The sequence below is a fragment of the Vanellus vanellus genome (genome assembly GCF_965231255.1).
Source record: "Vanellus vanellus genome assembly, chromosome: 1".
In the NCBI taxonomy this organism is placed as follows: Eukaryota; Metazoa; Chordata; class Aves; order Charadriiformes; family Charadriidae; genus Vanellus; species Vanellus vanellus.
In genome coordinates, this window is record NC_138905.1 from 67,037,190 (window position 1) to 67,063,611 (window position 26,422).

At 41.4% G+C, this 26,422-nt stretch overlaps 1 protein-coding gene across 11 annotated transcripts in view; it reads right to left on the reverse strand.

Annotated features, from left to right (window-relative positions):
* BICD1 (BICD cargo adaptor 1) overlaps positions 1-26,422 on the reverse strand; it is a gene marked incomplete at its 3' end in the record, with an annotated part of 188,082 nt that overhangs the window by 72,258 nt on the left and 89,402 nt on the right. For 9 of the 11 annotated variants that reach the window (XM_082494693.1, XM_082494700.1, XM_082494698.1 and 6 more), the window contains exon 2: positions 17,136-17,348. The exons of 1 other annotated variant lie outside the window; for it this stretch is intronic. In XM_082494693.1, coding sequence (XP_082350819.1) covers positions 17,136-17,348 — 213 coding nt within the window. Of the gene's footprint in view, positions 1-17,135; positions 17,349-26,422 lie in introns of those variants that run through there. One more of the 11 variants, XM_082494695.1, reaches the window with a different exon arrangement.

Sequence of the window (26,422 nt, forward strand, 5' to 3'; positions counted from 1 at the left end):
TGCCTCCACTACTTCAAGAGAATTTTTCTTATAAAGTCTAACATAAAAAAAAAACATTAAACAAAAATGCTTAAATACATGTAACAAAAACTGACTGCATTTTTTAAAATTTTAGTAGTAAGACAAGCTTTGATATTTCAAACTTTGTAAGATGGATTATTCTTATACCAGAATTTTGCTGCAGTGGTGGATGGGAAAGAAATAATCAAGGCTAAATTTCCTTAAGCAATGGCATGTAATAAAGACTAAAACAGCCTAATTTGGCTTTGTTGTCCTGGGCTTGCTTACAAATCCCCGAGGAAAAGGTCAGTGCACAACACGATATGAAAGACGCAATGATAACCCAGTCTTTGCATTTGGTTCTTGATGGAAAGAAAGATTATCTCTCCAATCCCCCCTGAGTTCCTGCCATGATTTTTAACGAAATGACAACAGTGCTGAAAACAGTCTCCACTAAATTTGCTACCTTTGGAAGCAAAGAGCTTTCCGGTTTCAGTCAAAGAACAAAATTTTTGCTAACTATCCTGCCTTTAAATAGATGATCGTGGCTCTTCCTGCCTCAAGGCACAAAGCTACAGAGACTGTAGCACTGGTTATTATGACTATGCGAAGAATCAATATCACCGATATTTCCGAGTTCAGCCAAGAACAAAAATGTAGACCGTGTTAGGGGAACTTCAGAGTTTCAGTCTGTAGAATGCATTTATTGGAGCTGAAAAGGAAATACGGTCTGCCAAAGTAAAGGGTATAAAAGAATGATTAATCTACATAAATGTTGCCGAAGCCGAGCTGGTAGTTGCTTCTCCTTGCCTTTTGGATCGCTGCGGTGTGAAGCTGCAAAGGTAATATTATTCATTGTATTCCTGCAAAGTAGTCCCCAGCTCACCCAGGCAATTCACAGCCTGAATTCAGCTGGAGGCGGGTGGTGAAACCGCCCTGTATTAGAGCTGATCATACAAGAAGAGTTTGTTACTATTGATAGTATGCTAAAAGGAGGAGGATTTTCTAAACAGAAACGCCAGCAGGATTGTATGTTTCTTACTTTAAGTTTCCAGATCCACATAGGGCTTTTTTCCTTCCCAGTGCTCTAAAACTTTTTCACTTTTTCAACTTCAGAATGTGCAACGTCATTATTTCTTTCCTTTAAAGATATTAATACAATTTCAAGTGGACTAACAATATAATAGTATTTTTAAACTCTATTAGCAATTTATAAGCTATAAAAGAAATTGAACCTTCAAGTGATTTATTTTAAAAGAGTTATGGCTCTGGTATATAACTCCATCTCATCACAAATTTGGTGAGGAGAAATTGTGTAGTCAGGTTAGGAGGAAGAGTCATCCATAACTCTTAGAAGGCAAGAAAAGTGGTAATGGAAAATTCATAACTGGCTTTTTAAAAGCGTTTGCAAGGGATAAAAACATAAAACAAGGTAAAAATCTAATACATGAAAGCTGTCAACGGACTGACTTCAAATCATCACTGACATTTATAGTGCATGGTCAAACAAAGCTGTATGAAAACCATCAGTACCTCCTAGCCTCAAACAGAAAAATATTCTGATTCACAATCAAATTAACGTCAAAAACACACTAATTGCATAAATATACATCTATAGCTATTTCTTACCTGCTTAACAACTTACTGCACAGGAAAGTGCTTAAGAGAATTGCTGCCAAAACAAGATGAGCACCAGTTCTATAAAGTGCCTATGAACATGCCTGAAAATATCATGACCAAGCCTATCCATGGGCTTGGACACCTTTTATGCTTCTGCTTCAAAACATGCTTAGATGTATTTGTGAACTGGAACTTCTTTTCTAACGTCTTGCAAAGGGGTCTGCATATTTAGTCTTTCTTCCTTATTGCATTTGAAGTCTTGGACAACAAAGCAAGGCCGCCTTTTTGCTCTCAGACTTTTGGAGCAAACCAAGGCACAGTGTGTTTATGGAACCTTGTTGCTGACTTGATATAGGCCAAAATATTCAATTTCTTTCTTTAATATATTCCTAGTTACTTGACAACAAACCCCTGTCTACACCTAGTCTTTAGATTTTTTACTTTTTCTTCCCTACTTATCCGTCTTCAGATCTGTGCATGCCTCATTTGGGAGGGGCAGATAGTCAATGCACATGAAACACCTATTGACAGAAGCAGTTGGGGAAAGAATCACTTTCCTTTCTCCACATTGACCAGAATTTTGCCCTTGCCATTTTAATCCCGTACAGCTACTAAGTACAGACCAGAATCTGGTATCTTCTTGCTGCTGTTGTGTCGCTTCTTCCCTTGGGAAAATGAGACATGAGGGAATACGAGCAACAAATGTAAACTACCCTGTATCATTAGCCACAACTCTCAGTATTGCATTCGCAAACAGCATCGCCTTCGCATCCCGTTTTCGTGACTGGGTATGCAGGACTGATGGGAAATGGCCCATTTTTAACCCACCTCACTCTGAAGCTGACACTGTAATGCCACAGCGATTCTTCACGTATAGTTCACAGGCAGCATCAGAACAGACATCCTGACCACTTCATTGAAGTGAAAATCACATATCTGTGATGATGCCTTCAAGGCACATTTGGCTGAAAGAGCCAACGTACTGTGCTTCAGAAGGAGAGGAAAGGCTACACAGGCAGAATGAATGAGCAGTGAAGACAAAAATTGCATTCATATCTAGTCCTACCTATTTGACGGGGTGTTTTGGAACAATGACATCACAGGAGCAGACAAGCTCTGATTATGTATGAGCATCTGCACGTACACATCTAAAACATTTGCCAGCAAAAGTGCATTTCTCTCAATCCTGAAGCTTAAAAGTGGATTTGACCATCACAATGAAAGGGTGATAACACTGTCTGACCTCTGCCTGACTCGCTGCCCTCCTCCTGGATGCTGACTGGCACTGACTGTTGAGAATAACTAAAAATAACCAGCTTGTCTCATATATTGTAATAAGGGCAAAGGGAGAAAAAGAGGTGGCATATTTGAGTTTCTTGCTGTTCACCCTCCTGTCACCTTCCTCTTATATTTTTTCCCTTGAGAACACAGTTTGTTGCAGAAAGCACAATTAGCATGGATGATGGGAGCCAAGAACTTATTAATGATTTCATACCAGTGCCAAACTGGTAATGAGTTTGGGGTTTTGAGGCAGAAGAGGGAATTGAATGGGAGAGCCTACTCCACAGAAGATCATACTTCAGGATGGCATCACATTGCCACACAGAGTAGACTTCGGTTTGTAAGGTATCAGCTGAATGAAGCCCAGTGAGAAGATGTCGTCATACAGAGCACAAAACCACAAACCCCAAAGATGTTTTCTTTTTTCATATTTTCCAGGGTTTCCTAGGTTTTGATTCTATGTGGCTTCTTTCATGTTATTTGTTCAGCAGGGTTTTTTTGCAAAGAAATTTTTTACAAGTTGCTAACAAGCTGTGCTCAGTCTCACTCCGATTGCACCTAAAAAATCATCTACATCAGGGGTCAGGTCCCCAGAAACGCTCTGTGCCCTGGTATCTAAGACATTGCCCTAGGAAAAAGGTAGATCCCATTTCCCAAAATTATCTAGTAAATCCCATGAGAAACCCTTACAAATAAATCAGTATTGATTAAAGGACAAGAAAAAGATACACTGAAAATAAATGTGTTTTTTCAACAAATAAGAGCAGATGTGGAAGCTCAAGCACCTTGGTTGGTAATTGTTGTCCACGTATGATCAGTATGCATGAGTTTTTCCTCAAGGTCCGAGTACTAATGACAGCACCAGAAGACATAGTTAGGTTTTTCAGTTTTACTTGATGGGTGTCATCTCTGAACCAATGACTCTTGGATGCCATCAGTTCTGCACTGCTTAGTCATGAGCAATGCCAAAAGTTTAGTAGGAAGCAGGTTAGGAAAACAGGCCGTGATGCATCCGTAGGCAGAGGACAGGAGAAGTCAACAACAGAAGGTAAAGTCAGGCAGAGGTACAATGCACACGGGGACTCCCAGGAGAAGAGAAATACAACTGCACTGCTTGCGTACTGATGACTGGGAATACATCAAGATTACTGTTCTGTTACCCCAACGAGTCCTGAAGGCATAAAACATTCAACAATTGCCAGGCACATTCTCACACTGAATGACTGGAAAGAACAGCATCAGTCTCTCAGCAAAGCTTTAACTCTTTTTTTTATTATTATTATTTTCCCCCCTTTTTTTATATTGGAACCTGCTCATGATATTTTCAAAAATCAAAGGGAATTAATTGGAACAGGGACAAAAAAAACCCCAACAACTTATTTTCACTCTTTGTTTAATATTCTTTATGAGTGGCACATGTCACTGAAACTGAGGCTCTATTTGCTTATGCACTCAGGCAGTGAGGACTTCCAGCAAAAATTTCTTCTTCTCCTCATTATGTCTTTACTTTATCTGGAAGACTGCTTAAGCTTTTGGACTCGAGCTTCAGAAAGTCTGGCACCCAGGGGATTCTTCCCTTCCCGCTTAATCCCAGGCAAATGAATGAAGTCACAAGGTACAAGCCAACAGAGCTCCTGGGCTCCTGCTCCTGAGAGTCCAGATCACATTGCGAGGATTCTTTAAAAATTGGCAACGCAGCTAATCCCAGCACTGCCAAACCCCGTCTTACTCCACACCACTTGAATAGACAAAAGCCCAAGTTATTCTTAACCAGCAAATTAATACTGAAAAGAATGAGTCAGCACAAGCCGTTCTTATGAGGGCTTCCTCATCTAGAAACAAAAAAGAGTCAGCAAAGTTATGCTTTTTTAAAAAAGTAGAGGCCACGGAAAACTAACATTTTCTCAGTTCAGAGAGCTGCTAGTCCAACACCCTGCCTCCAGCAGCACCCACTCACAGGTGGGTAACAGCAGGTAACACCTGAGAAACAGGGACATTACACGACGACGCTTTCCCCAGCATCCCCACCAAGTCCCCTCCAAGTACCAGGGGGTCGAGGAACTTTCTGAGCTGGGCACTGGGTCTGGATCTTCAGGGATAATAAGCACTGATGTCCCCATCCTCCGTGAAATTTATCTCACTCCTCTTTAAACCCCAGTATACCTCCGACCTCCGCAGTTACCCTCTCAGCACGCTCTCACACAATACCTTGTACAGGGGTGTACATAAAGGGCTTTGAAACACTACCTTGGCACAAGTAAGGCGTCATTATTTCACAGACCTTATGTAAGAACGAGCACTGCCAGATCCCGATTTGATTAATTACTGCCTGGAGATTACCGAGTGCAGCTGAAAGTACACCCTCTTTCATTTTCTATTTGAGGCCTAGCAAAGGACCCTTTCTGAAAGAAGGAGCTGGGAATTTGAGTGTTTATAATAAGGCACTGTGTATTTATGCAACAGTCCCTTGGTTATGCTCCATTATCCCGCCTGGCCTTTTTTTGACCTCCCCACTGTCCATTGTTTGACTCTTTTATTCACAGCAGAGCTAAATGCCTGAACCTTGCCAAAGAAAACAGTGTCATGCATGTGTCAGATCCCGATTTTGCATCCTAAGTCATTGTTCCGGGCTCATTAACAGGAAACGCAACGACCAAAGCTGCTTTTGGTAGCCTGCAGGTATATTTGAGGGTGAGAACAGCAGAACAAGGAGCTAAAGATTACCCTGAGGAAACAGTGCCACAACAAGATGTGTTTACCCTGCACTGTTGGCCTTCCTATTCTATTACAGTCGGTGCTTAGAAATACCATCATTTTATGAGCAATTATAGGATTGTAGCAATTTAGGATTATATACCATAATTCAGGAAATAAAAGGGTGAATCTTACATGGCCACCTTTGGTTTCACCTGCAGGAGCAAGTGGTTTGTCGGTCAACGTGTGAAACAAGAACCACAAGAAAGCGTTTGGTGGTAACTAAGTAGCAGATGAATTTGAATGGCAAATTTTAATTACACCTTTATCTGTTAATAAGGGCACTGAAAAGCAGTCTACGCTGGACAGGTCTTGCTGCCTATATCAAAGCTCGCTCTTTGACAGACAGTATGTGCTACTAGTGTATCCATCCTTTTCGCTGCATGAGAAGAGATTTGGTAGGATTACAAGTCACAGCTTGCTTTATTTTTCTGTCTCCAAGACAAAGAAATCCATTTTATTTCTTTTCAGAAGTAAAGTTCTGTGAACTGGGAAAGTAAATGCACAGGGCAGAGAAAACCGTTTCACAAGCATCAGTATCTAACCCTACAAAATAACACCCTCAGAAAACCTCTGTACAACCTATGTGAAAAATAGTAAAAAAATCGTTGTCAGCAAACACCATTGATGATGACCTCCACAGTTTTGTACCTTCTGGATGGTCTCATGCCGCAAAGCCAGGTTTTACACTTCAGTGTGGTCTGCTGCTGTCTTTTCCCATCGCAGCCAGTGGTGACAGCAGTCACCAAACCCATCTGCACACTACCTTCATTGCGTATTAGGAGAAACTCTGCAGTGATTGTCTTTTTGATGTGGACCACCTTGGTCCACATCAGTCTGAAGTGAGAAAATGTAGGTGCTTGTAGAAGAAATAGTGAGACTGATGCGAACACAGTGTGAATGGAAATGCGTGTGTGTGTCAGAAAGAAAAACCAGAACAAGGGTTAAAGGCACGGCCTGCAGTGATAGTGAAGGCCACCACTTGCAGTCAATCCAATGATGGCCCACCAGTGGCCTTCACTTACAAACATGCACTGCTGATGCACTGGTCACTCCTCACCCTGTTCAGCCTAAAGCTCCCAGAGGTCCTGCAGCTCTCTCCAGCCCAGGTAGAGCACAGACAAGTGCCTTCACAGGAAAAACATTAACACCTGACTGCTTACAGAAACTGTTAACATGTTTTTAAAGAGGTCCAAATAACACACAAGTATACACTGGAGTTTGATTTGAAGCAGGTAAGCAACACCTAATAAAGTTTCCCATGTTACAGAACATTATGCTATTATATGATAACATTATGTTATTATATGATAATTAGGATTAAGGTCAATATGAAAACTTTTCCTGAAAGAAGAAGGAAACAATATATTTTAGCAAACTTTTCAGCCTCTCAAGACAAAAAAAAAAAAAAAAAAAAACCAAACACCAAAATCACCCACTGTCAGCAAAGTAGGGAGAAAAATTTATGAGGGTGGCTCGGCACCAGCAAGCTGGAAAAATCTTCCTTCAGCAGGCTTTTCTAAAAACAGGAGAGAGAAAAGAAAAACATCTCCCAGCAGGCAAAGTAACCAATTTATATTCTAAGCCTAATTTAGAGCCAGTTCCAGCCAGTTGAACGAAACTTCCAAAACAAAGGAACGTAAGTATAGTCAATTAGAGTGACTATGCTAATATCACCCTAAACCGTGATGAGAGCGCTCTCCTGACAGGAGGAATAGTTCTGCCATCTCTCTTCCATGCCTCGGCTGCACCTTTTTTCTCAAACAGCTCTGACACACACACACACACAGAGCCATCTCTGTGGGCTGCTCTGGTATCAGATTCCTACAGTTTCTTTTCAAAAAGCGGTGCTTGTGCGAAGGTACGTTAAGATGAAGACACCATTACCAATGCCCACACCGAATACTTTACTGTATTTCCTTACTCATTCTCCCTCTAGAAATGAAGCCATTGCTCCAAGTACCAGCATAATATTAGTAAGAAGATAAATGTATTTATAATGCAGGCTTTATTTAATCAGTGCAAACACCAAAAGAAACTTCTATTCTTCAGTAGACTGAGTGGGGTAAGTCTGTTGATACAGCCATCGAGAAGGGCAACACCATGACAGAGGAGGCGAGATCATTGAAGGATGTTGCATGCATTGTCACAGTCAACACTGCAGTTACTTAAATCACTTCACTGTCCAGGATAATTGTCAAAGCACAATCACACATTCCCTATTATCATAGAATCATGGGGTTGGAAGGGACCTCTGGAGATCATCTAGTCCAACCCTCCTGCCAGAGCAGGGACACCTTAGAGCAGGTTGCACAGGAACGCGTCCAGGCGGGTTTTGAATGTCTCCAGAGATGGAGACTCCACCACCTCCCTGGGCAGCCTGTTCCAGTGCTCTACCACCCTCAAGGTAAAGAAGATCCTTCTCATGTTTAGGTGGAACTTCCTATACTCAAGTTTGTGCCCGTTACCTTTTGTCCTGTCACTGGGCATCACCAAAAGGAGCCTAGCCCCATCCTCCTGGCACCCGCCCTTTATAAGCATGGATGAGGTCCCCCCTCAACCGTCTTTTTTCCGGACTAAAGAGACCCAATTCCCTTAGTCTTTCTTCATAAGGGAGGTGTTCCAGTCCCCTAATCATCTTGGTAGCCCTATGCTGCACCCTCTCCAGCAGTTCCCTGTCCTTCTTGAGCTGGGGAGCCCAGAACTGGACACAGTACTCCAAGTGCGGCCTCACCAAGGCAGAGTAGAGGGGGAGGATGACCTCCCTTGACCTGCTGGCCACACTCTTTTTGATGCACCCCAGGATGCCATTGGCCTTCTTGGCCACAAGGGCACATTGCTGGCTCATGATCATCCTGTTGTCCACCAGGACTCACAGGTCTCTTTCTACAGAGCTGCTCTCCAGCAGGTCAGCCCCCAACCTGTACTGATGCATGGGGTTATTCCTCCCCAGGTGCAGCACCCTACACTTGCCCTTATTGAATTTCATAAGATTCCTCTCCGCCCAACTCTCCAGCCTGTCCAGTTCTCTCTGTATGGTGACACAGCCTTCTGGTGTGTCAGCCACCCCTCCAGCTTTGTATCATCAGCAAACTTGCTGAGGGTGCACTCTATCCCCTCATCCAAGTCGTTGATGAATATATTGAACAGAACTGGACCCAGTACTGACCCCTGGGGAACACCACTCGTCACTGACCTCCAAATAGACTCTGCGCCCCTAACCACAACCCTCTGAGCTCTGTCTTGCAACCAGTTTTCTATACACCTTACTGTCCATTCATCTAATCCACTCTTCCTAAGCTTCCCTATGAGGATGCTGTGGGAGACCGTGTCAAACACCTTGCTGAAGTCAAGGTAGACCACATCTACCGCTCTTCCCTCATCTATCCATCCAGTCACACCATCATAGAAGGCTATCAGATTAGTCAGGCATGATTTCCCCTTGGTGAATCCATGCTGAGTACTTCTGATAGCTTTCTCTTCCTCCACATGCCTTGAGATGATGCCCAGAACAAGCTGTTCCATCATCTTTCCAGGGATGGAGGTGAGGCTGACTGGCCTGTAGTTCCCCGGGTCCTCCTTCTTGCCCTTTTTGAAGACCGTAGTGACATTGGCTTTCCTCCAGTCCTCAGGCACCTCACCTGTTCTCCAGGACCTTTCAAAGATGGTGGAGAGTGGACCAGCAATGACCTCTGCCAGCTCCCTCAGCACTCTCGGGTGCATCCCATCAGGGCCCATGCACTTGTGAATATCTAATTGACCTAACTGGTCCCTCACTTGATCCTCCTCAACCCAGGGGAAGTCTTCCTCTTTCCCCGTTACTTTCTCCGAGGCCTGAGACTCCTGAGGGCTCGGCCGGGTAGTAAAGACCAATGCAAAGAAGGCATTCAATAACTCCGCCTTCTCTGCATCCTCTGTCGCCATGGCTCCTGTCTCATTCAACAGTGGGCCCACAGCTTCTCTGGTCATCCTTTTGCCTCCAATATACCTGAAGAAGCCCTTCCTGTTGAGCTTGACATCCCTTGCCAGGTTTAGTTCCAAGGCGGCCTTGGCTTTCCTTGTTTCATCCCTGCACACTCTGGCAGCATTCTTGTAATCTTCCCAAGGGGTTAGGCCATTCTTCCACTGGTGTAAACTTCCTTCTTCCACTTAAGCTTGTTGAGAAGCTCCCTGCTCAACGAGGCAGGCCTCCTGCGTCCCTTGGCCGATTTCTTGCTCTTCGGGATGCACCCATCCTGAGCTTGGAGGAAGTGGTCTTTGAATACCAACCAGCCCCTTTGCCTTCCAGAGCTCTAGTCCACGGGATCTCCCCAAGTAGTTTCTTAAAGAGATCAAAGTTAGCCCTCCTGAAGTCTAAGGTTGTGATTTTGCTTCTTGTTGTTTTGTGTGTAGTGCCCATGATCCTGAGCTCTATCTTTTCATGATCGCTACAGCCTAGGGTGCCCCCAACCTTAATGTCCCCCACCAGTCCCTCTGTGTTGGTTAATACTAGGTCCAGGAGTGCTCCTCTCCCTGTTGGCTCCTGCACCACCTGTGTTAAAAACTTATCATCAATAGACTGGAGGAGCCTCCTGGACTGTGCGTGACAGGCCGTGTGGTCTACCCAGCAGATATCTGGGTGATTGAAGTCCCCCGTAAGAACCAAGGCCTGAGATTGGGAGGCTATCTTTAGCTGTCTGCAGAAAGCCTCGTCAGCTACCTCATCCTGGTCAGGTGGTCTGTAATAAACTCCCACAACAGTGTCCCTCTTATTTGCCTGGCCCTTAATCCTTTAAGCTTTCAACCCTCTCTACATCCGTCCCCAGTGAGAGCTCGATGCATTCCAGTTGCTCTCTCACATAGAGCGCAACTCCACCACCATGTCTCATTGGCCTATCTTTCCTGAAAAGGACATAGCCATCCATGACAGTATTCCAGTCATGTGAGCTGTCCCACCACGTCTCAGTAATTGCAATGAGATCGTGGCCTTGCAATCGTGCACAGATGTCCAGCTCCTCCTGCTTATTCCCCATGCTGCGTGCATTGGTGTATAAGCATTTCAGAGCGGGAGTCATGTGTGTGGTTTGGACCTTTGAGACCATATTTGGACCATATTCTACGCATGAAGAAAGTTAGACAACTAAGAGGGGAAGCAAACTAATAACATTGAAGAGAGTTCACTACTCTCTAAGAGAGCTTTATCACTATGGCCAGGCTGCTAAAAGGTGCTTCCCGCAGTACATGCTTTGTAGCAGTGATTCTTGTCCCAGACTTATCTTTTCCATCTTTCTTCAACACAAAGTTGGAGAAAGTTACCCCATTCAGTAACCCGGAGCTACCCCCTCCAAGAGCTCAGTAATCAGACCACTAGCCTCAGGAGATCCAGGCTGAAGACCACGCTGTCTCCGAGAGATTAAGACAGTCTTTTCTGAGGGCTACCACCTCACAGAGGAGAGACTGAGGTTCTGTTCTCTGCCCCAATTAATAGTTAAGTATTTCTTATTAAACATTAATCAAAATAGGGACTAGAACTAGTTCCCTATTCCCAGCTGAGTGGCTTAGCCTTTAGGCTACAGTCATTCTTATGAGCTTGCTCACTCTCGCTCTCCCTGACCCACAAAATTTTAACTATCCCCCAACAAAGTGGAACAGCTTCATCTGAAGGAATGAAGAGCCTGCCAACTGACTGCCAGGGCACTTTCTTCAGAGGGAGAAATGGATTCAGAATCTCTCAGGCAGAGAAAAAATTGGAGCCCTAAACCTTGCCACAATCACAGAACCAGAGAGTGGAAGGACATCACTGTGTGATGAGGTCAGGTAGGGAAACATCTCCTTGGAAGATTCCAGCAGCACATACAGCAGTGCTCAATATCCAGCAAGACTGTAGTAAGATCTCAGCCCAAGGCAGAGGTGTTCCTGAATACATCTGGAAGCACACCTTTACATGGGCAGAAAATTTTATGGGTGGAAACTCAGGCACCTAATGACTGTAGGAGCCTCCAGGAGTAGGTGACAGTTGAATGTATTAAGGATCTCCGTTTTAGACCTCACCATCCTACATTTAATAGGAAGCACAGTACATGCAAAACCTGTGACAGTTTAACCCTAGAGCAACAAAACAAGAACCTGAAATTGGTTAGCAGAAGCAGAATTTAGTTTACACTACATACATGTTCCCATTTAAAGTTTTTAGCCGTCACCCTGATTTGTCAAAAATGAGAAAAAAAAACGAAATCTTTAGACTGAAAAATTATGATTTCTAAATAGGAAATAGCCAATTAGGAATTTTTTGAAGGTATATTTAGTATAGTAATACCAGTTCTTAATATTTTAATTTTTTTTTAGATAAAAGTCAAGTTGAACAGAGTGCCTGTAAATTTTTTCCATTTCTCACGTCTTTTCAGAATGAAGATGTGGCCACTTAGCATGAGGTTTCATTTCTGAAATGGCCATAGCCAGCAGTAAAACTTCTTACAAGTATTCACCCAGCACAAGTGATCATATATATATGCTTTGCATCATATATAGGTACCCCACAAAAAAAAAAGTCCAGGCTATCACACCCATACATTTCCCGATTAGGGTGAACTACAAGATCTTTGTACTGCTGAAGCGAATAAAAGTTTAGCTACTGATTTCAAGGGCAACAGAGCTGCACAACTTCATCCTAGTTGGGTTTTTTTCACCTGGTTTCAGCACATAATGCCTCAGCAATTTTCATTTTTCTCCCCACCCACTTTTCCACTACCCTTGTCCCTGCTTTTGCCCTCCGGAAGCCCAGGTGTGTGCTGTTGCCACAGCCCATTAACATTGCCATCGCATAAACCTCCCTGTTCATCTGTTATCTCCTAGACTGCAGGTATCCAGGTGCTGATTTCTTTCTGCAATCCCAGCAGCTGCTGCAGTGACATTTAGTAGCACAGCCTATGAGTTTTAATCCTTTGCTTCCTGACTTTATGGTATTTCTCCTCCTTTTCACTCGTCTTGTTGGGAAGAACTGACCCATACCCGCCAGCCTCTTCAGACACAAAAGCGTTCATGTACCCACCTCGCACAACTCCAAATCCTAGTCTCATAACACCTACAAAACACAAACTGTACCATCATCTTTTGTCTCCATTTTCTACAGTTTCACCTGCTTCCCTTCTTTGCCTCATGCTCTTCCCCCTCCAGTTGCCACCTGTTTTGAGTCAGATGCCCAGCTCCAACGCGTTCAGCCTCATCATGAAGAAGGAATATGATCTCATCACAAGAACTTTCTGCTCCAACTGCTGAGCTGGGTCATCTGTGCTTGCACAACCACCTTTAACAGTTATCAACTTCTCAAGGTAATGATGTTATCTTCTTTATCCATCTATAAAGGGCTTATGGTTACCATAAGGAAAGATTTTTCAGTGGCACAAATGGAAGAACCAATCACTCATCTCCTAACTATAAGTAAACACAGTCTTTTTAAATAGGAAAAAAAAACAAACACCGGAGAATTAGAAAATTATAAAAGATTTTTTTTTTAAAAGAGTACTTCTTCAACATTTATAATAAAGGCAGGCAACTCACACACTGTTAGAAAAGGTTAAATAAGCTAATAACCACACCGATCTCTCCTCACAAAGGGGCCATCTACCATAAACCGTGTGATGCATAACATACACAAAATCTGATCTCTACTAAAAAATGATCTCTCTAGCTTCAGTTTTAAAATCAGTATATTCTTTGATTTAGATTACAGCAGTTTTAGGAATCTCCAAATAATCTTCGACATTCTGTCTGAGGTCTTGGTGGTAGGAAAGAATTAAAAGGGTAACCTGCTTTTGAAAATGTGTATTTTAACTAGTTAGATGCTAGTTAATAATATTCTTATCCAAAACTCTAGGGAATTTTATTACATCAAAAATAATGCTGCTGGTGTTTTACTGTTTTGATCATTTTAACATGAATCTAGAAAGCCATCTGTGTACAGATTCCTGGTTCATCCTTCACCATCAGGGTGAAACAAACGCTTAAGTTCTTAAAAAAAAAAAGTCTTTTTCTTGTGATGAGCATTGAAATCGCTTTCTTTGCTTTCCCAGACTGAGATGCATAATCTCCAGAGACCTGAGACTGATACGTTCCCTTTTATAGCAAGAGAGATCCAGGTCAAGCTGCCCTGCAGACATCAGCTGCGACTATATGGCAGATACTTGCAAAAAGGCATGAATTTTTAAACTCTAGGGCTACGGAATTCCCAAGATTCCTGAAAGCCATTAGCATTCATGCGAGTGTGTTCTGATGATTCACAAAATGCTCATACACGTTCATATGACTATGGATTTCTGTGCAAATTCAGAAAGCAGAACACACACAGAAGAGAACACCCATAACAGACTAGAGAATAGAGGAACATCGACTATGTTATTTAGGGATGTGGTACCAATAACAGGGGTCACATTTTGAAAGCCTAGCAATCAGTCTTCAGTATCATAAGGGAATGAGTGCCTGGATAAAGTACCATAAATTTCTGTCATCTATGCAAAAGCGCTATTTCCAGAACCACATAGCAGTTTTTCAAATCTTTTATATGAAGTCTGAAGGTGAAAGGTGTGATTATTTTCTGGTTTAGTTTGTAAGATATCTTAGCAAGGTTTAAAAAACAACTATAAAGCATATTCTGTTGGCAGGGTGAAGCAGGGAGGGGAAGAAACAGAATACAGTCAAGTAACTTATATCCAGAATCTATGTTTACATCACTCAGTACAGCTGCTCACATAATGACCATCCTTTTTTCTTCCATTTTTGTCTCCGACTACATTTTCAAAGAGACAAATTACTTTCTCGTTGTAGCAATCTACCTGTGGCAGCTTCCAATGACCGTCTTTGCCCCAAAATGTGCCAGACATTTCATTTTAAGATCATGTGGGTTTACCACCTTAGTGGTTGTCAAGATTTGCAGTAAGCTAAGTCTGCCTTTTCCTATCAGCAGCACCCAGAACCGAGCAGACAAAGTTCATAAACACACTAGAAGGGCATCTCATTTCTGCAGGCACTTGGATTTATGTGTTTGGACCAAGGTATACTGAGCAGGGTAAAAGGGTGAGACTCCTTTGAGCACAGGGTGAAATGGAAGTGTAATTCAGTGTGGCAAGACCCCTAAGAGCCCGAGGTAGGTGTCAATCACCTTCTTTCTCTTATTGTATTCAAGTAATTAATCATAATAGTTTCTGGTGCAAGCTTGGTAATGAACTGACTGCACTAATCCCATTTATGTTTAAATACATTGATTGTTGTGCCACAAAATAAAAGTTCAACAAAGTCAGGGACCTCATACTCAGGGTCCAACATAATCTTAATAATAACACACAGTTTATCAGCCTGGTTTTTATTCAAGTAAATTCTTTTCTCACACTTTAATTAACTACTGGGGATTGTTTCTATTTAGCATTAGAACAGGAAATAATTGCAGCTGGTTGTGTACTATGGGTTACTATTATCTCCAAAGAAATGAGGACAATCAATATTCTAGGGAGAACGGGTACTGAAACTGCCTCCTGAACAACTTACAGATCAATAATCATGATAGAAAATGGAAGGGAGATTTGCATTTGAAGGAATCCCAAGGAGACCCCAGAGGAAGGAATCAAATACAAAGACAAATGTGTATTTTCTCTAACTTGGTTGTTCATCTGGGACTGAACGCCAGGTCATCAAGATTCTGCTTGCCTGCGATCTTTAACCAAATGGTTAGGTAGCTGTGTCAGTAGCCAGTTGCCTGCTACCAGAGAAGCTTTTAGAATATGATTTTAGGATGAGTAGATATAAACTTGATTTTCTTTTTTTTTTTTTGTTAACTACTGCAATATCAATTACAATCACATATTTGATTTGGATCTTGTGAATAAACAGCATATGTTTGCTTCTTACCGAAACCTGACTTGTATTATGGGCAAGTTCAGTGAAATCCTTAAATAAGAACGTTCAATGGGAGTACAGGACCCAGTCCCAGGGAGAGCCCGTCCCAGTGGTTTTTATAGGTTAGAAGGATGCCATTCCACTCAGATACAGAAAACATGATAAACTTTGTTAATTTGTTGAGTTCACGTGGAAGAAGCATTTTTGCAAAATCATCTAGGAATGACCTTTTCCAGCAGCGGGACAGTGGGGAGAGACCCTAGGTCCAAGCATTCCTGGGGAAAACAGGGAAGACATGAGGTTACTTCCAAGTGCTGCCTTCCTCTGCATGTAGTTGCTCTGCTTAGAAAACTGAATCTGTAGAGGTTTATAAGAGAAACAGTAAGACTGGTATGAACGAGGTATGAACATGTGTGTGAAAGCACTAGAAGAAATGGCAGAAAGATAAAAGAAAAGTATGCATTGAAGGGACCTCGATGAACAGGCCATCAAGATCACAGCTAACTTATGTGCAACTTCTGACCCTGAGATTGCAAAAACAGCCTACAGCCTGTAGGACAGGAGACTAGAGAGTAACAAATAGATCAGCAGTGCTGCACGAGGACTCGCAGGAGTGGGACAAGCTGAAGAGGCAAAAGATTTCAATAAATATCAACTCCTAACGGGCACAAAAGCTACATCCAAAATGAGCACACAGTCACAAATCCATAAGGAACCCAGGACAGGTGATTAGGACTTGAGAGTCCGCATTCCTTATCTTCCATTTCACCACAATTAGTGCTGGCCAGAGTGATGGGACACACACAAGTTAGTGAGTCTATGAGAACGCGAGCAAGAGCCAGTTTGCTAATAAAGCTGAAGGAAACACAGTCACCTTCCTCTCGTGTATCATCTTCTATTGAGCTTCTCTACATGGATTGTGGCAACTAAACATCAATATGGAAAGAATAAACTAGTAAAGTTAGATCAGTCTCCCACTAGCTGGGATATGGAACCAACAGTAAGTAAAAAAACCTTCTGTCTAAATTTCCAAATTTCATGGAAAAAAGACAAGTTATTAAATATTACTAATTTCTCCATCGAAGTTAATAACAACTGAGTCCCACATAGCCAATAACTACATTTGGCTTCTTTATCGCTGCCCATTTTCTAAAGATAAGCATTCATTTTAATTTTGCTCTACAGTAGAAGAAAACTGGTGAAAGCATATCTGACCCTAGCCAATCCAGAATACCTGAGAAATGGTATGAATGTTGAGGAAGAGAGGAGTGGCATGAATAGCAGAAGTGTGCAGGAAGTTTGTTTGTGTAAAATTCACTTATAGGCCCTATAACATACAATGCAAAACGCTAGGAGTACATTGGAAATGATAGCTTCCTGAATTGGGGTTTATTACATTTGTAGAGTTTTGTTGTTGTTGCTTAAAATTTAAAAAAATGTTTTTTTTCCCCCACCTTTCTAAATTACAGCCCTCTCAGGCCAGGTGGTTTCTGGGATGATCACAGACAGGCTGGTGAGTATTTCTACTTCTTGTAGTATTTTCATGGCTCAGAGCCATGCCACCCATGACAGTCCAAGAAAACTCCCCCCCTCGCTCCCCGCACACCCCCATTTACCTCTTTCAAGTCTTGGACAATAGCAGTGAGTCTCTCATTCTCTGCCTGAACGTTGGTGACCACCGCCCTGCTCTGCTTCAGCTCGTTCTGCATCTCCAATATCTTCCCAAGGTAATAAGCTTCTTTTGATGCGGACTCCTGGAGGAGAGTCTCTTCACGTGTTTCACCATCTTCAGCCACTTTGCGGTGAATCGAGAAGGACTGTCCAAATGCCTGCAAGAAGAAAACAGTGCTCAGTATAAAACTCCTGAAGCCCTAGAAAAATTACCAACAATAACGAGCAGCTGCACAGCCAGCGGGAATTACATAGATCTGTGAGTCCCAAACTCTGACCTAATAAATACTGCCTTAGCAGCTTCCTAGCAGCTGAGGGCCACCATCTCATTTAGCTGAAATGAAGCATCTTGAAGCTGTTCTCATTTGCAGTATGGATTTATGGCCCCTGTCCAGGCGACCTCCACTGAGATCAAGATGGTGCTCTGCTAACTAGCCATTAATTAGCAGCAGTGTTTAACTCTCCTGCGTGAGGCCAGCTGATAATTCATCAATTCCTTTCTTCTTTAGTTCTGCAAAATAAATGTGTGGTTCATTTTGTTTTGAAGAGCATAAATAGCTGACAAATCTTTCTAAATTGGTTTCCATTTTCAATATTCTTTTAGTATAAGAGCTGACTTCGTGGTATGGAAAATAGCTCATTTATCTTTCTTTCAAGTTATGGGAAGCTGAGTATCAAGCAGTGGCCACCTACACTGCTGGTAAGCTAAACACAGAGTTTGGCAGCCTCTTCATCTCATTTGTGCTCAGTGTTTTCTGCTGAAAAGAAACAATATTTAAGTATTCAAGAAGTTTCTAAAAACATGGGAATTTTTCAGTGATTCTCTTCCTCTTCTTGTTACTGCCTTAGAGAGGCTTAACAAGGCATTACTTCCCAGTGATAATTTCTGATGTTATTTTGGACAGCTCTGAAGCAACCTGGAAGAAAGCAAAGTACACGCCACGATAGTAGAAGTGATGGAGATATCATTTAGCTATGAAGGAGAGAGGGGAAAACCCTGCAATAATACAATAACATAAAAAGTAATGTAATAGCACAATAATATAAAAATAAATAAATAAATAATATAAAATTAAAATAAAAGTAGTAATAAAATAATTATATAAAGTAAAATAAAACCAAAACCTGTTTTGTTTGTATTACCTTCAAAAACAGACTTGGTTGAAAATTACATGGCCTCATTCTGGACAAAGCCAAAAGAAGGCCTCTAATGTTAAGAATATTTAGACCAACATAGGCAAAAGCTCTCTCATATCACTTAATTCAAAGAGAGTGTGTTTGAAAGACCACAAATTTTAAATTTTTGCCCCAATATAGTAGAGAAAGTCATGGCAATATATGTTCTTTCAGTGGGAAATTCTCCCCAAAAGCCCTATTTCTACCCAGTCCTATGAAACCACAAAGCAGAGTATACGTCTGTACTCACTGTAAGCAGTGGGTACACTGCTTCGCCTTCCCATCGATAAGAACTACTTTGTCAAATGAAATCCATTGTTTTACTGCCGCTATTTATAGCTTTTAAGAACACGTTCTAAGTTTTACTGGCAGTAGGACTGAAGCAGCCCCTTGGAAACTTCAAAGCAAAACCCTGTTCAAAAACTTTTTAGCTTTTAAGTCTACTTCACTTAGAGAATCCTGTGAACTCAGCATTAAAGGATTCTAAAAATATTCAATAATGTATTAACCCAGCTGTCTTCTCAAAAGACTGCAAGTTACTGAAATAGCAAGCATCAGCAACTTGCCAAATAGGATTTTCCAAATAACAAGAAATCCAATTTAATGAAACTGTTAAGCACGGATTCAGTCACTATATCTGTGAATGTAAGAAGACTGTTTCAGGAACACTGCTAATACATTATGTCTTGCTCTACATATTTATATTTAATGGCTCACTGTTCCTAATTTGAGACTGAGCAAAAAACACCAGTGTAATAAAGACCCTACAAGACAAATGTAAAGGCCACGTACCCAGGGGGAAAAAAAAAAAAAAATAAATAAATCAAAACACAGCAGAACAGCAGGGAGGACTGACAGGGCTGGAGAAGCTCATGAAGAAATGAGAGCTGGAGCCTTCTCCACCAGCTAACTATAGTTAAAACAGTATGGGTAAAAACCAGCACACAGGGATGATGGCCTTTCAGGTACATGCTAAGTTTCCCTCAAATACCCTTTAAAGGTGCATTTTAGCACCTTTTAGTGTGATATTTGACAATGGCCATGAACTTGGGGGAGGGTACATAGCATAACAGAAAATTACTGTGTCTTTAACATTTCCGTGTACCTACGACAACAGAAAATGTCAGAGAAAATGAAACATTGTTTCCCATTAAACCAAATTTGAACATTACTATGTATTCTGCGAGTCAATTTCTTTCTTAAACTGCTACCGATATGTTAAAAATCATTACTACTTATAGATGGAAACTTACTACTTACTACTTATAGATGGAAACTTACTACTTACTACTTATAGATGGAAATTATGCAGATCCATGCAACAAGGAGAGGAACACAAGATGTCTTTTAATTAAAAAAGCAAGCAAAAAGTCCTGCTTCCGTATTTCACGTCTGTATTGAATACCAAAAAGTTTAAACTTTCCCGACATACCACTTCCATGAGATTGATCACTTTTCAATTAAGCCATACATCAATATTTTTCAGCTAGTAGCCAGATATTTGTTCTATTTTGATTTTACGTTTTAATAATTTACTTAATGTACGTACTTATTTACAAAACCTTATAACCGTGCTACAATATAAATATGTCAATTAACTGTGCTCACTTATTTCACTGAAGCCATGCCTATAATGGGAAAAGTTAGTCACCTGAAAAACTTTTCAGGTCAACTGACTTTGTAACAGGCGCAACAGTTCTCTTCCAACGACTACTGGTTTCCAGCCTGGAGGTGACAACACGCCTCACACCACCGCTTTATATGAACACCCCCATTCATCCAGCAGCACAAACGGGCTGCAGCCTGGGAGAGCTGGAACAGCCCACCTCAGCCTTCACAATTACCTCCTGAAAATGTTGGTCAGTAAAGAGACAAAAGGTCCCCAGGAGCTGGGAAATCCATACTGGCGAGAGCCAGTGATGGCTGGGATACAAGCTGGAGGAGCATTTGGCATAAACACGGGCGTTCATATGTGAGAACTGGATGCAACTGGTGTTGGCATCAGGTATGGAAGGCAGAAGCAGCAGATGAAGCTCAAAACATGAGAAGATGGCAATCTGGACTACAGGCTAAAGAAAGCTCGCTTGCGTTTGGGTCAAATGTCGGATACAAACTGGTTTGCTGAACATATCTTATGGTATTGTATGTGGGAGAATACCAGCCTGCTCTGGAAGCCTGACTGGGGAAATAGCTTTCCTTTGGTAACATGTGACACCGAGGGAGAAGTACCATGCCAATGCAGAGCAGGTGTTCCCTGTGCTTTCCCCTTGAAGAAGATATCAATATTTTGGTCAGATACTTATAGTGAAGGTATATAGTTTGCCTTCTGGAGAGACGCTGTTGCTGCCTGTATTAGTACCACATCAGCTTCTCCCTAAACCAAATTTCGGGTGATGCCAGGTTGGCAAAAGCAGGGCCAAGCTCTTCCATGATTTTCCATCTTTTCAACTGGACTAGGACCAGTACATCAACATAGGCTATGGAGTTCTCTGACCTAGCCATGAAGAAGTAACAGCAGAAGCAAAGAACTGTGGTTGTAACTGCAGGGATGGTACCCAACTCACTCGCTTGTGTTGTTTCTATGTTAGTATTTTGGATGGGTGCTGTCCTGTACCTTGCAGTTGTATTAGTTAATTACCGCAGTTCTTGTCAGTATGGTGCTGCCTTGCTTGGTGTGACTACTCATTAAAACCACTTTGAAAAGACCTCTGGTCTCTTGGTGGCTCTTAGTTTCAGCAATCACATTGCTGAGCTTTTCTGACAAAGCACATAATCTTCCAAATTCAAATCGGGACTCAGAGGGAACTGCGTAGCCCTTTATGGCTTCTGTTCCCTTGAGAAACCCCCTTCTTCTGTTGGGACCATCACTGAAGTCAGCTGCAAAGCCTGTCCTAACAGAGACCAGTCTGCATTTCACCTTTTACAAGTCCCATCACTTCTCTCAAGACTTTGCTTGAAAGGATGCTGTTGACTGAGTTAAGAGGTACTCTTTTGTAAGTTAGTCATAAAAGCTGAGTAACAAGATGTATATGTATTCTGAGACCGGGGAATTGTACAACGCTGTTGTGACTTTTTAGGGGCATCTTAAAATCTGAATGTTGAGAACGATAAAATAATGATCACTATTTGTTTAAGCGCGTGATAAAGGATGGCAACAGTGGGCATGCACAGGTAAGTCGTCAGTCTGATCATAGAGAAAGGTGTAACGTTTGAGGAAAAGGCCATTTGCCATTGAACTCTAAATAACCCCAGACAGAAATTCCAGTGTCAGAAGCAAACTAGCATGAAAGACATAATGCAGTGAACAAAACAGGCACAGATTTGTAAAAGAACAATAGAAAAATATGACTGTTCCAAACAACATATGTAAAAAAAAAATAAAATTAAACGACAAATACAAACAGCAACAGAAAGCTAATGTGCAGTGAGTGACATGAAATGATGTCTGTAAAGTGAAAATTACATTTAACACTTAAAAAAAAGGAAAAAAGAAAAGCTAGATGTCTAATTTAGGCACAGAAAGCAGCACATACGCAAAAAATATAAGTAGGTAATGAAGGATGCTATTTCTGAGTTTCAGTTTTATTTTTACTAGCCACCTCCCAGGGCAGGAATTCCAAAGTGTTTACATAGAGACTCACTCTTCTAGTCTGTGATGATTAATAAGCAATAAAACATGACCTGACTGCTATCAGGACGGCAGACAACCTACCTTTATGGCTTTGACGCTTAATGTAATTTTTCTGATGCATAATGCAACAGCATTGAACTTGTTCAAATGATTACCTATTTTAGCTGCTAACTTGCTGCAAAGTGGGATGTATTATGTATTAGTTACCTCCACATTCCTAACACAAAAGCAGGGAAAAAGCAGTTTGGGGTTATCCAAGAGGGTAGCGTACTTCCTAGGCAAATGTCAGCATGGCACCACAGATGAAAGTCTTTGCTAGAGATGCCTCACTGGGGTTCATGTCAGGACAGGCCTTATTTCGTGGCACAAATTGAATGCCCACTTCCCACTTAATATTCCCTTAGTCACTTGCAATTCTGTGTCTCTCTTTCAGATAAGAGGGTTGGAGGGTTTTTTTAAACACAATGTATAATTTTTGTTTTCCTTTCTTCACAATTTATTAATGAAAGCTCAGGTTTCTCTGACATTTTTCTGCTAAGAAGCGATCAGTGGCAGACTTAGGTCTGTGAGGAACCTCCCTCTAGGCCAAGCTGAGCAGGGGGGCGAGTGGTGAGTGGAAGGGTCTAGCCCTTCCCTCAAAAACCAGCTGGTACAAAACTGCCCCCCCTGTAAGATGTGTCTAAATGGAGCCACACCACACTATTTCCTCATCTTACCTCCAATATTTTACCCCCTGCTGATTCGAACGGTGCCGAAATCAACCTGCATGTAGAAGTTTCGGTGCTAGTAAATCCAAGCCAGCATCCAGCCTAACTGGGAATCTCTCCGTGGGCTTTCTTACAGGCATGCGTATGCTCAGTGCACCAGTCATTCCCTGCTCCCTCACGCTTCAGGTATGCGGATTGTCCAGGGTCTTGGACAAGGACTGTGTTTCATTCTTGAAGAACACAGTAGGTAGCACTGAATCTAAACCCAACTTGAGTTTCTTGGCAGCGCTGCAGTGCAAAGAGCGCCCTTGCAGCAATGACTGATGGGTTCCGGTCATATTATATCTGTTTTCTTAAAAAGCAGGAAAGTTTTATGCTTCTAAAATTTATTCATAATTTAGATTAAATCTTCATGTAGTTGACATGACCTCCTGATGTTCATTTAAGGCAACTGAGAGAGGTCAATAGGTTTCCTTTTGGAATCCAATACTGAAGCGATGAAAGTCTTCAAATGCAAATAATAGGCATATTGCAATCAAAACACAGACAGCTGCACATTTAGTCAAAATAATGAGAGAAGAAGAAATTTAATAGGTACTGTGCGCATATGAGATGGACAGCCCATGCAAGGAAGCAGATTGAAAACTCAGAAACAGATTGAGAACACAGCCTGAATCTGCATGGGCATATAGGCAAGAAAACTAGACCATGAACTTTTGGGTTGACAGGCTAGCTGAAAACAGCTTGTTGTTTTACAGCTCCAGAAGTGGCCCGTTTGTCTAATTCCTCCTGCATTCAAGAAAGCAGGATGCTGAACTCGCCTGCAGAGAGGCAGAAGATAGAAAGATGCTTGACACCATCACTATCTCCTCTTTCAGCTCAGAACAGCAAACAAGGTTCCTAGATTTAACTTGGTCAAAAGGAATACGAGATAATTGATCAAAATTCAGTTGTACCCAATTAACTCTCTAAGCATTGGTCAATTTCATAATTTCCAGACTCAGGATGATCAGTTTCATTCTCTGTGCCAAACAACATTAGTAGGATTTTTGGGTGTGTGTTTGGGTTTGTTTTTCTTTAAATGTAACAACATGCCATTTACTTCATATGCCCCATACCAGAGAAAAAAAAAAAAAAAAAAAACCAAACAAACACTAAACATTTTGTAATCTGTTTAAAGCAAGCTGACAAACTGGGGGTTCCTTATTTGTTCTTATGAGCTCGGCTGGCCTTCTGAAAGAAGTGAAAATTTAACTTTAAAGGACAGTTGTTTTCAGTTCATGCTTTGCTATAGAGACTTACAATATGACCTAAAGAAAATTGTTCCTCAACTTTCCATTTGAAAAATGTAGAGGACGGTATCTGCTACACAGTGGAAAGGACTGTTACGATACACCCATTCACAATCTGAGATACAATATACTATGGTTATGAGCACAGTATAGGTAGCTATGATAAATCTGTAAATGTTACCCGAAGAAGCTATTTTATTACCTCCTAAAGGCAAAAAGCATTTAACTTTATTTCCAAATACCAGCTTATTTTGTGATCAACTCGATTCAATAATAATGCCAATGCTGGTGCAATAGTAAAGTCATGTAAGTTAATATCTGCATGAGGAATCTAATTCGCAAAAAAGACTTGCAAACAAACGTGCCAGAGGTTTTATCTGGGCCAGAAACACTGAGGCGATCAGACACACGGAAAACACAAGCAATATTGAGACTGTTTACAGATGCAGAGCAGTAGGACAAATGTAAACAATTCATAGTCTTTCCCCCAAGGAAGCTTTGGATAAAAGCCTGCACGATGTGGACGTCTTCTGTTTGCTCTCAATAGATCCCTACAGCGTCTACAGGCCTGTTGAAATTCATATCTCAGATGCTAATCAACAAAGCCTTCAGAAAGTGCGGGGGGGGGATGAGGGGGGCAAATGAGCATTTACATTCGACTCAGCTACAGAGCCGGCCCGGCTTCTGCAGCCCCAGCACCTACTGTGCTGATTTCAATCCATATGCCACGGTGCGAGGCCTTAGGCAACCACGCTGCCTTTATTTTATTTTTTTTTTTTTTTATAAATACGGAACAAAAAATCTTCCTAAATGTGACGGTTCGGAAATATTTATAGACAGGAAGAAGAAAGCACTACCACGAAAATGAACATTCAATATTAACCTCTATTGTTCCTCAGCAATCCAGTAAAAGGGGGAGCGAACAAGAATTTCCGTTTAATTGCCTTTAACGGCACTCTAGATGAGGATTTAAATTCCCTGTCCTGAGCATTCCCTCCAGGCACAGAAAACACAAGAAAGGGGAAGCTTGTAACAAAGAGCACCACTTATCTACAACACAACTAATTAGGTTCACGCTGGTAATTCTAAAGCAGCTCTATTCATAATGAATATGGCCAATAATTAAATTATTTCTAGAAACAAAATAATTCACACATTATTAACGAAACATAAGGCGGCTTAAAAATATGCACCACTGTCTATATTGGTGCTTATATGATTTTGCACTATTTTCCAGCCAGCCTCCAGCTATTCCAAAATTCCAATTAAAACCAATAGAAGCATTACCAGAACAAACATGGAAGACTGTCAAAGATTTTTTTAAGTTTTTTATTTTTTTAAACAAAACATGCCTGAAGTCCGAGATGGAACATGCCTTCCATGGAGGCTCTATTACCTTTGCAATAAACAGTAAAATCCCATGTTTAATTAAAACCTGATTATTTTTTTTATCTTCTGATTGTTTTTCTTTTTTCTATTTTTCTGACTATTAGATGAGATAATTGCAATTCCTCCTCCTATGCTTGCCTGAATAAAGCAATATTCTTTAATCTTCAATAGAGAATAAAGAATGTGTGCCAAAATCCAATTCTTTAGGGGTTGCCGGCCTGCCAGGACATTCTAGTTATTTCACATTAGCTCCCCATATGTAAACTCACATTCCATAGTGAGAGCACATTTATAGCACATTTAAGGAGTGTTCTAAGCAAAGTCATGTTACTAGTGAATAATAAAGATCACCCATGAAGGATACCAACTGCATTCTACATCGCTGCTACTACTTTTGCCATAGTTTTCTGCTGGAGAGAAGTTTAAATGGGAGTTTGTGTAGGGAAAGATTATTTCCAGCTGCAAAGGCACACCAAGGGGGAGGAAGAAAGGACTCTTATCGCAACAAATTAGGATGATCCCAGAGCAGCATATACGGAAGCAGAGGCTGCGTGCCCACAATGCCTCTTCTAGAAGAGAAGGGAGGAAATGAGAAATAGGGACACAACCATGTCCTAGACACAGCTGCACACCAACCAGTGAATTTGCATGAAGCAATGAAAGAGAAAACTGCTTCTTAAAAGATAATGGTCTTTGCACATTAGAGTAAATTAATCAATGGCAAATCCTGTATCAATGTCTACTGAAGATGTAAGGAATATGCCTCAACACAGATTAAAAAATTATGCATGGTAAAATGTAATTTATTATCATAATATTGGGTTTGTGCTAACTTTCAAGTACATTCATACAATTTTAAAAGAAAACCTAATTGTTATTTTCCCACACTGTCCTTGAAGAACAGAACCACTTACACACCTGTAGGTTATCTGCTTACCGAAACACCTGAAAGCTTGAAACTAGCTGGGCCTCACTTTAGGAGGGATTCGGAGGTTTGGGCTCAAATTTAGAAGGAAGTTGTATTCTTCTGCTGCTGA